We start from the raw sequence: 12,500 nt of genomic DNA, 5'->3' as shown, positions 1-12,500 counted from the left end.
GAACACGCCAACATTTTGGGAAAATAGCTTACCGTCTTCTCCAGAGAGAGACAAGAAGATAGTTTCCTCTCTGTGCATTCAGTAGAAAGCTATCTGGCTGCACGTTAGCCTAGCATAGCACAATGAATGGAAGCGGACAGTGCCGGTTAGCCTTTGGGAGAGGTGTTAGTTGGACAATGCCTAGGCTAACCGGCCATGTCCGCTTCCATTTATTTTGCTAAGCTAGGCTAACATGCGGCCAGATAGCTTTCTACTGAACGCACAGAGAGGAAACTGGTATCTATCTTCTCGTCTCTGTCTGGAGAAGACAGTAAGCTAATTTCCCAAAATGTTGGCGTGTTCTTTTAAAATTTGTCTAGTTTACTAAAACATATAATCCTCCCGTAATATTTATATTTATATATTATAAATATTTTTACTTCTCACCACATGCATTTTAACGGACAAAACCATCAGGAAACGAGAAAGAACAACAGCACTCATTCCCGCCGCGGGCGGAGGGAGAAAAAAACAACAATCCTGGGTCGTTCAGGATGACGACAGCGTGTGAGAGAGTCCGTGAGGCCGTGTGTTTGGTGGAACGTGTCTCATCCAGTCACATCACTGGAGCCCTCAGAGGCTTTAGACTGTAAGCTGCCTGGACGCCGTGCCAGAGTGTGAAACATGCAGCATTATGTTCATCCTGACGGGAGAACTGGGTCACAGACAGGAAGGGGAGTGCCTCCATGATGCATGTTCTGTAACACGCTCCCAAACACCTCCATGATGCATGTTCTGCAACACGCTCCCAAACACCTCCATGATGCATGTTCTGCAACACGCTCCCAAACACCTCCATGATGCATGTTCTGCAACACGCTCCCAAACACCTCCATGGTGCATGTTCTGCAACACGCTCCCAAACACCTACATGATGCATGTTCTGCAACACGCTCCCAAACACCTCCATGATGCATGTTCTGCAACACGCTCCCAAACACCTCCATGATGCATGTTCTGTAACACGCTCCCAAACACCTCCATGATGCATGTTCTGTAACACGCTCCCGAACACCTCCATGATGCATGTTCTGTAACACGCTCCCAAACACTTCCATGATGCATGTTCTGCAACACGCTCCCAAACACCTCCATGATGCATGTTCTGCAACACGCTCCCAAACACTTCCATGATGCATGTTCTGCAACGAGCTCCCAAACACCTCCATGATGCATGTTCTGCAACACGCTCCCAAACACCTCCATGATGCATGTTCTGCAACGAGCTCCCAAACACCTACATGATGCATGTTCTGCACATACACATACACACATACACACATACACATACACACATACACATACACATACACATATACATACACATATACATACACATACACATACACATACACACATACACACATACACATACACACATACACATACACATACACATACACATACACATACACATACACATATACATACACATATACATACACATATACATACACATACACATGCACATACAGTACACCCATACACATATACATACACACATACATTCACATATACATACACATACACATATACATACATTCACATATACATACACATACACATATACATACATTCACATATACATACACATACACATATACATACATTCACATATACATACACATACACATATACATACATTCACATATACATACACATACACATATACATACATTCACATATACATACACATACACATATACATACATTCACATATACATACACATACACATATACATACATTCACATATACATACACATACACATATACATACATACACATACACATATACATACATTCACATATACATACACATACACATATACATACATTCACATATACATACACATACACATATACATACATTCACATATACATATACATACATTCACATATACATACACATACATACGGCTGCCTCTCTGTGTGTGGCGGTGATACGCATACGTTTGTCTCAAGGCTAGTCCTGCATGTATCAACAATGCGCATGTCGGTAATTTTATGTGTTGTGCCATTATTACTATCTAAAATGTAATAATTGTGGAATATTACTATAATGAGCTGTATGAAAATTATTTCTATTCTATTCTATTCTATTCATGTGTATGAACCAAGCATCCTATGATCTCACACTTAGGAGCAAAACAGAAAAAAGCATCTCACTGTAATGTACCTGTACTTTATTCGTGACAATAAACTACTACTACTACATACACACATACAGTACATTCACATACACACACACATACACATACACACATACATTCACATACACATACACATATGACAAATACCAAAATTGGAAAGCGCTTTGGATAAAAGCGCTATATAAATGCATCATTTACCATTTATGTATTAAAGAATGATGTGTCTTTTTCTAAGCTGGCCCCAAGCTATCACTGCAATGTAAATGTTTTTTTTAAACACATAGTGGCGCTGGCGCGTTGCCATGGGGATGCTGTGTTTAGGGAAAGCCCTGATCGATGATCACATCGTAATGGATTATCAAAGTGACATCTCCGTGACATCTTGGAAAAACAAAGCGATCCGTGCGAGGAGCTCTTCCTGTCCTTAGAAAGTGCGAGGGGGGGGGGGGGGAAGCCCCTGGAACCCCCCGTGCAACACGACACCCGCGCCGGGCGCTCCGCTCCGTGGCGGTCACTCCTATATCCTCCGGCCTCATCCTGTTGGCCGGAGATGAGAGCGCGCGGTCACATGACACGCGGCAGACGGCACCGCGGCCAGCTGTTCCACACGCTGTAATGGAAAGTCACCCGCTTCCTGTTTCCTGCCCTCTGCCCCCATCGCCCCCCTCTGGGAGAGATCTTCTAGCACGAGATGGGTCTCATTAGTGTCTCTGTGAGATGTGGGAGGGCTGTGTGTACCTGCGTGATGTGTGTCTGTTTGTAGTCTATACTGTACAGGTCATCGTCTGTAGTCTATACTGTACAGGTCATCATCTGTAGTCTATACTGTACAGGTCATCAACTGTAGTCTATACTGTACAGGTCATCAACTGTAGTCTATACTGTACAGGTCATCATCTGTAGTCTATACTGTACAGGTCATCATCTGTAGTCTATACTGTACAGGTCATCATCTGTAGTCTATACTGGACAGGTCATCATCTGTAGTCTATACTGTACAGGTCATCATCTGTAGTCTATACTGTACAGGTCATCATCTGTAGTCTATACTGGACAGGTCATCATCTGTAGTCTATACTGTACAGGTCATCATCTGTAGTCTATACTGTACAGGTCATCATCTGTAGTCTATACTGGACAGGTCATCATCTGTAGTCTATACTGTACAGGTCATTGTCTGTAGTCTATACTGTACAGGTCATCGTCTGTAGTCTATACTGTACAGGTCATTGTCTAATGTGTATGTGCATGTGTACTATGTGTGTATGTGTATGTTTGTATCTGTATGTGTATATGTATGTGTGTATGTCCATGCGCTTCTTCCTAGCTAGCCTCAACAACAAGGCCTGGGTTAGCCTGACTTTCCGATTTCATGTACGTGGATTTCCCAAATCACCATGACAACATATCCAAAAGTTTGAGCCTGCTCGAAAGCAGAGTTCAAGTTCAACTTAGCCGGATCACGCAGAGCCACGCCCCCGCAAAGAAGTGACAGCCCGTTTCCTGAAACTATTCCCACAGTCTACGATCTGCATTATACCATTCTGAATTACGTTTTTGTGCTCCATTCTTCCAGAGGGGGCTTTTGAAATGTAAAATAGACCCAAAATGCTGATATTAAATTCACTTTGTCCTAAATAATGCACGTTATATATACCGTGGCGACGGTGGCGCTCGCTCGTGCGATGTACACATGATGTGGTTATTTTAATTGTAACTGGGATTAAGATGTCTGATGAGATGCGCTGTTTGACGGATTTGAGAAATTGAATGAGCCGTTGACGTCACATTAATGAATGAGGATAAAGAGATAAACTTCATTCAAAACAAAGGATATTCTAAACACGGGTCTCTCGTTCATTAATGTATAAACAATGAATTTATCCCATCTGGCCCAGTGGCCCAGCGGTAGTGCTCAAGCCTCCCAATCCACCGACCGGGGTTCAAATCCCCGTGTTTCCAATATGATTTTTTTGAATATAATATTAATGATTATACGCCAAAGTAGCCTGGTTTTAAGTTAAAATATTATAAATCTACATGCATTGAGGATGTCATTCTTTATATAGCTCTCAACGTGCACCAAATTGAATTATTCCTATATTGCAAAAAGAAGGACCCCGGTCTTGAACCCGGGTCGTCCGTGTGGAAGTCAAAAGAACAACCCGTTGGACCACATTGGAGATAAGTTAAATATTGACTATACATCAATCAATGGGCAAGAAAGCCGTCTCGTAATTCTGTATAACAGTTAACTAGTTATTTTCGCTAGCAAGATCTCATTTGATTATTCAATCCAGCAGGCAAGTTTAAAGAAATATAATCTGATTGATTGAGGTAATGAGGGACTTAGAATTAGCCTATAGATAACGCATTTAACTTGTCGGCGAGGCGATTGAGCCTATTGCAATCTGTCAATAAAGTCTTAAATCAATTAATCAATCAATGCCGTTGAGAATCAGGGTCTCTGCCATCGATACGTGCTGGCTTTCCACCTAAAACGGGAGCGCGCATCTAGCCTGACTTGAGCCTGACTCTCAAGTCTGGCTTGAGTTAACGAGACTGAATCCTCCTTTGTGAAACAGGAAAATCCCGGCTTTGAACATCGGGTTAACTGAAGCTGGATAATGGACATGTTGATCGACTTAGTTGAACCACGTACATGAAACAGGGCCCTGATCAACGTCTCTCACTCTCCTGCACATCCCCTGATCAACGTCTCTCACTCTCCTGCACCTTCCCTGATCAACGTCTCTCACTCTCCTGCACAAACTGTACAGCCTTTTCACTTTAAGGAAGGGGAACATTTATTTATTTCATTGTATTCCTATTCTATATTTTTGGACTGTAGTACAGTAGTTTACTTGATTACAATTCTACTCCCTTCTACACCTTTACTATGACTAAATACCGACGTATCAAAACAAACTCCTTGTATTGTTCAAAACATACTCTGGGGGCGGTCAGGTGGCATAGCGGAGATTGCGTTCGTCACCAACGCCAGAGACGCTGGATTCGCCTGTTTGAATCCAGCTCACAGCTCCCGGCGTTGTCACCAGCTTGGCTGGCCGTTCACACTAATACAATTGGCAGTATTAGAGGGTGGGAGAAGCTGGCGGGGTGGGTCCGGGTCGTTGTAAACAGTAAACTCCTACAGTTCGGTCGGGGCGCCTGCTCAGCGCGGATAGGATCTAAGGGGGGTAGTGTGATGATGATCCTTCCACACGTTACACCCTCTCAGTGAGAGTCCGCGCTACCAGGTGAAAAGAAGCGGTTGATTGGCTAGACGTGTGTCGGAGGAAGCACGTGATAGCCTCCACTCTCCCAGACCGACTGTGGGGGGTAAGTGCGCAGCGACCAGGAAGGGGATTGGGAATTGGCATAACGACTAACATTGGGATGGGAGAAAATCGGAGGAAAAAGGAGGGGGAAAAGATCAAAAGGCGTGGTCGCCTCCGCCATCGGTGGAGTGTGATTGTGAGGAACAGAAAATTGTAAAGCGCTTTGGATAAAAGCTGTATAATATAAATGCACCCTTTACCGTTGACCCGTCCAGGTAAAGGAGAGCAGTCGTACCCGGACCTGCTCGCCCTGGTGATCGCGGTGCTGGTGACGGTGATCGTGGCGCTGGGGGTGAAGAACTCGGTGGGGTTCAACAACGCCCTGAACGTCATCAACCTCGTGGTCTGGGTCTTCATGATGATCGCCGGCCTCTTCTTCGTCAGCGGAGAGAACTGGGACGACGGGAGGTTCCTGCCCTTCGGCTGGTCGGGGGTACGAGCTCCTGGCACACACACTCCTGACACACACACACAGACACACACACACACACACACACACACACACACACACACACACACACACACACACACACACACACACACACACGCTCACACACACACACACACACACACACACTCCTGACACACACACACACACACACACACACACACACACACACACACACACACACACACACACACATGTTCCACATACTCTCACTCTCTCTCTCTCTCTCTCTCTCTCTCTCTCTCTCTCTCTCTCTCTCTCTCTCTCTCTCTCTCTCTCTCTCTCTCTCTCTCTCTCTCTCTCTCTCTCTCTCTCTCTAACACACACACACACACACACACACACACACACACACACACACACACACACACACACACACACACACACACACACACACACACACACACATGCACACACGTACTGTACATGGTCTTGCACAAAATCAGAGACACATACACACTCTCTCTCACACACCTCTGTCTCTATTACAACTCCCTCTGGGAGTGATATTCTTGCAGGGAAATTCATTTTAAATTGAATTAAAGTGATTTTATCGAAGCGCTTGGCAGCTTGTACCAGTTGGTCCTGCAGGCAGTATGATAAAACCCATTAAATTTTAATTTGTTTCCCTATCTGTACAGGGTAACTAACAGGGTAACTAATTGAAACGTGGAGACGAAGAACCATATAAATCCATTTTTTTTAAATATTTGAGTCCATGTATTCACAGTTGTACAGTCAATCCATATCAGTTTAGTGTGAATATGATATGAGAAAGTACTCAACCTCTACTGTCTTTAAGTATGAATGAACACAACACTCTAACTCACCATCTTTAGATAATAAAGTACTCAACCTCTACTGTCTTTAAGTATGAATGAACACAACACTCTAACTCACCATATTTAGATAATAAAGTACTCAACCTCTACTGTCTTTAAGTATGAATGAACACAACACTCTAACTTACCATCTTTAGATAATAAAGTACTCAACCTCTACTGTCTTTAAGTATGAATGAACACAACACTCTAACTTACCATCTTTAGATAATAAAGTACTCAACCTCTACTGTCTTTTATATGAATGAACACAACACTCTAACTTACCATATTTAGATAATAAAGTACTCAACCTCTACTGTCTTTAAGTATGAATGAACACAACACTCTAACTTACCATCTTTAGATAATAAAGTACTCAACCTCTACTGTCTTTTATATGAATGAACACAACACTCTAACTTACCATCTTTAGATAATAAAGTACTCAACCTCTACTGTCTTTAAGTATGAATGAACACAACACTCTAACTTACCATCTTTAGATAATAAAGTACTCAACCTCTACTGTCTTTAAGTATGAATGAACACAACACTCTAACTTACCATCTTTAGATAATAAAGTACTCAACCTCTACTGTCTTTAAGTATGAATGAACACAACACTCTAACTTACCATCTTTAGATAATAAAGTACTCAACCTCTACTGTCTTTAAGTATGAATGAACACAACACTCTAACTTACCATCTTTAGATAATAAAGTACTCAACCTCTACTGTCTTTAACTATGAATGAACACAACACTAACTTACCATCTTTAGATAATAAAGTACTCAACCTCTACTGTCTTTAAGTATGAATGAACACAACACTCTAACTTACCATCTTTAGATAATAAAGTACTCAACCTCTACTGTCTTTAAGTATGAATGAACACAACACTCTAACTCACCATCTTTAGATAATAAAGTACTCAACCTCTACTGTCTTTAAGTATGAATGAACACAACACTCTAACTTACCATCTTTAGATAATAAAGTACTCAACCTCTACTGTCTTTAAGTATGAATGAACACAACACTCTAACTTACCATCTTTAGATAATAAAGTACTCAACCTCTATTGATATGACTGTCTGAGACTTTAATCCCTTTTATTGTATTTTCTGTGATCTGATACTCTGTTTGTGTACTGTAATGCTATTTGGAATTATTTTTAAATGTATGCTACTATAATGTTATGTATGTATGTACTGTTTTGTTGTGTGTGGACCCCAGGAAGACTAGTTGTTGCTGCGGTGATGACTAATGGGGATCCGTAATAAAAGATAAATGATAAGATACTGTAACTATGAATGAACACAACACTCTACCTTACCATCTTTAGATAATACAATTTGAAAACATTCTTTCTCTGAACATTTTAAACAGGAGTTACAGTATATGGTTCTTCGTCTGAGGTACTCAATTGTCTGACAGAATATTAGATTAGATTAGATTAGATTCTAATGTATTGTCATTATACAGCACAAGTACAATACAACAAAAATAAGTTTGGCATCCAACCAGAGTGCAAATATAACAGTAAAGTGCAATAGTAATATACAATGTACAGGTGATTAAACTGTATAACATAAATGAATTAGTAATATTGTGTGTATTGTTAATCAGCTGTATGTACAGAGTTGATATATTAATATGTACAATGATACAGGTGTAAATACAGTATGGTAGTAGTCATACTGGCCAGCAGCGTAACTAGTAAGAGTAGATAAGGGATATGGACAGATATAGATATAGTATCTACAGATATGTAAAAGGATTATGTGCAGGTATGTGTACAGACAGGTGGATAGATATATACAGGTACACGGTAAGAATAAATATATATAATATATCCGTATATACAGCATTATTCGAAATACTATCATACAGATTTATATGGGTTATATGCAAGTGTATAAGTAGGTATATAGGAGGATTATATGCAGGTAAATTCAGACAGATATTATGGAGTATATGGGTAGACTCTAGTGAGGTGGGTAGTTCAGATTATTATGATTACTATCATATTTACTATGATTACTAATAGAAAGGAAACAATGGAACAGGAGCCACTTCTGGAACGTCTGGTCTCTCCAGTGGACGTTGTTTGTGGTCAGAGTGGTTATTCGACAGAAAGATAAATAAATCCACATGAAAGAACAGAATGATGAAGGCGGCCTCGGTGCTCCGTCGTTTTCATTCCATCGAGGGGATTGTTCTACATTACCAGGCTCTTGGTCAAGTCAAGTCAAGTCAAGTCAGTTTTATTTGTATAGCACGTTTACAAATGACTAACAGCCAAACCAAAGTGCTTCACAACATGATAAAAAACACATACAATGCAATAAAATACACTAGAAAAGAGGTAGAGTACAGTACAGTGCAAAGTGCAAAGTGCAAAGTGCAATAAAAGAGACAAGAAAATTTGATAAAAATGCAGAGTGACAGCTGACGTCATGTATAGATGCTGGGCTAGCTCTGGTCAAAGGCCAGGGAGAAGAGATGTGTTTTGAGCAAGGATTTAAAAACCTCCAGGCTCTGGGCAGATCTTATGTGGAGGGGGAGGCTGTTCCAGAGTCTGGGGGCAGCAGCAGCAAAGGCTCTATCTCCCCTGGTTTTTAGCCTGGTCCTAGGCACCTCCAGCAGCAGCTGGTCAGCAGACCTTAAGGCTCTGGATGGGGTGGGGTGATGTAGGAGCTCAGCTAGGTACGGTGGAGCCAGCCCGTGTAGTGCTTTAAAAACAGTCAGTAAAAGTTTAAAATCAATACGGAAACGGACGGGGAGCCAGTGGAGAGAAGCCAGAACTGGTGTAATGTGGTCACGTTTCCTGGTACCGGAAAGCAGGCGGGCAGCCGCATTTTGTACCAGTTGCAGGCGACGAAGCAGCAACTGGTCAATGCCGATATACAACGCATTGCAGTAATCCAGCCGGGTCGAGATAAAGGCATGGATCACCCTCTCCAGATCCTTCTGGGAGAGGTATGGCTTGGTCAAATCATCCCCAATCATCCCTCTCCTTGTTCGGCTGATATCGACCCTCGTCTCTCCAGAGCCTCTCCGTCTCTCAGTGCAGCCCTGTGTAGCTGTGTATCAGCCCTGTGTATCAGCCCTGTGTAGCTGTGTATCAGCCCTGTGTATCAGTTCTGTGTAGCTGTGTATCAGCCCTGTGTATCAGCCCTGTGTATCAGCCCTGTGTAGCTGTGTATCAGCCCTGTGTATCAGTCCTGTGTAGCTGTGTATCAGTCCTGTGTAGCTGTGTATCAGCCCTGTGTAGCTGTGTATCAGCCCTGTGTAGCTGTGTATCAGCCCTGTGTAGCTGTGTATCAGCCCTGTGTAGCTGTGTAGCAGCCCTGTGTAGCTGTGTAGCAGCCCTGTGTAGCTGTGTAGCAGCCCTGTGTAGCTGTGTATCAGCCCTGTGTAGCTGTGTATCAGCCCTGTGTAGCTGTGTATCAGCCCTGTGTATCAGCCCTCAATGTACAGTTTTGCTTGCTTATACAGTGTGCCCCCCCCCCCCCCCCAACCACCTCCAATGTAAATTACCCAGTATGGTTGTCAATATCCCAGTGTACCCAACCCCCCCCACCCAACCTCCTCCAATGTACAGTTTCTACGTCAAATGTATATACTCCCTTTTCTTGACTCCTTCTGTATCACAAACAGTACTGTATTTGCAAATCTGGTATGTCATAAATGTATAGATGTAGCAGTACTGACTATCTGTATGTCATGTATGTCATATATGTCCTGATGAATTGAAAATGGGGGACCCTGGTGTAAACAAGACGAAAGTCTTTCTCTGGTCTGCATCCCCTTAACAATTGTGTGTATTGAGCTGTACTGTATTGTACCCATTCTGCAATCTGTTAATAAAGTTTTCAATCAATCAATCAATCAATCAAGCCCTGTGTAGCTGTGTATCAGCCCTGTGTAGCTGTGTATCAGCCCTGTGTAGCTGTGTATCAGCCCTGTGTAGCTGTGTAGCAGCCCTGTGTAGCAGCCCTGTGTAGCTGTGTATCAGCCCTGTGTAGCAGCCCTGTGTAGCTGTGTATCAGTCCTGTGTAGCTGTGTATCAGCCCTGTGTATCAGCCCTGTGTAGCAGCCCTGTGTAGCAGCCCTGTGTAGCTGTGTATCAGCCCTGTGTAGCTGTGTATCAGCCCTGTGTAGCTGTGTATCAGTCCTGTGTATCAGCCCTGTGTAGCTGTGTATCAGTCCTGTGTATCAGCCCTGTGTAGCAGCCCTGTGTAGCTGTGTATCAGCCCTGTGTAGCTGTGTATCAGTCCTGTGTATCAGCCCTGTGTAGCTGTGTATCAGCACTGTGTAGCAGCCCTGTGTAGCGACCCTGTGTAGCAGCTTGTGGTGGGGGAGGCAAACAACGCTCTTTATACTGTAAGGGCTTGTGTCCATAGCGGACGTTTTATGAGTTGTCAGCTCCTTTCTGTCATTAATTTCTATGTTGGAGAAGCGTCAGGCGCGCTCCTCTTCCCAGAGCCGCGCCTCGCGTTTTATGAGCTCTCTGCGGCAGCGTTTTTGGTCGGAGCGCTCCCAGCTCATAAAGTTGAAACTAGTTAAACTTTTTGGAAAGTAGCGCGCTCATCAAGGTAACTCATCGAGGAAGGGGCGGAGCCGCGGCTGGCGCGAGCCTCAGAAAAACGCTCAGAGCTTTTTTTTTGCTTTTTTCAAAGCGGTCCACCTTGAAAAAAACGTCCCTGGTGGACACATAGCCTTAAGCACTCCACTCCTTCTTGAGGCAGAGTGCCCAGATAAGAACTCTCGAGAAGCCCGCTCTGTTCTTCGGTTTTATATTATTATTACCAGTGAGCGTAACGAATAGTCAGACTGTTTTCCAGTCAGCGGCCGCTAACATCTGTTCATCCTCTGTTTTAATTTGAGCCATAGTGCAAATGGTATACAATAATGCTGTGTATACCGTATATATTATATTCATATTTACTGTACTATATATATCTATTCACATATGTTTGAATATAATTGCATATAATCCTTTTTACATACATGTACTGTATATACTATATCTATATATCTGCACTTGTTCCTACCTACTGTTACTAGTTATAGCGCTGGTCAGTATGACTTACTACCATAGTGTTGTTATACCTGTATAGCTGTACATATTAATACTATAACACTGTACATACATCTGATTAGCACTATTACTCAGTAGTACTCAATTATTTATTCTCCACTTTAATCTTCTGTACATTGCATATTACTATTGCACTCTGGTTGGATGCTAAATGTATTTACGTTGTACTGTACTTGTACTGTACAATCCTTCCACAAATGTAACTGTGTCTGGTGATGCAGCACCGATGCAAGCTCTGTGATTGGCCCACTTGTCTCGAGCTGTGCAAATAGGTTGTGTGGAACTATAAATTAACTGATAGAGAGCCTATGTAGACGTCTGAACTTAGCTTAATCACCCCTCATAAAGAGCATACATGGAAGTCTGACCTGAACTTAAAGGAACACGCCAACATTTTGGGAAATTTGCTTACAAGAAGATAGATACCAGTTTCCTCTGTGCGTTCAGTAGAAAGCTATCTGGCTGCACGTTAGCCTAGCTTAACATAATGAATGGAAGCGGACATGCCCGGTTAGCCTAGGCATTGTCCAACTAACACCTCTCCCGAAGGCTAACCGGTCATGTCCGCTTCCATTCATTGTGCTAAGC

At 42.6% G+C, this 12,500-nt stretch overlaps 1 protein-coding gene across 1 annotated transcript in view; it reads left to right on the top strand.

Moving 5' to 3' along the window:
• Positions 1–12,500, top strand: part of slc7a14a (solute carrier family 7 member 14a) — a gene marked incomplete at both ends in the record, with an annotated part of 33,758 nt that overhangs the window by 5,358 nt on the left and 15,900 nt on the right. Inside the window, one exon of the mRNA XM_084308498.1 lies at positions 5,747–5,964. Within this exon, the coding sequence (XP_084164624.1) occupies positions 5,747–5,964 (218 nt within the window). The remainder of the gene's footprint in view (positions 1–5,746; positions 5,965–12,500) is intronic.

The sequence above is a fragment of the Notolepis coatsorum genome (assembly GCF_963971535.1).
Source record: "Notolepis coatsorum genome assembly, chromosome: 2".
Lineage (NCBI taxonomy): Eukaryota > Metazoa > Chordata > Actinopteri > Aulopiformes > Paralepididae > Notolepis > Notolepis coatsorum.
Note: the sequence above shows the minus strand (reverse complement) of the source record. Positions and strands in the feature narration are given on the sequence as shown.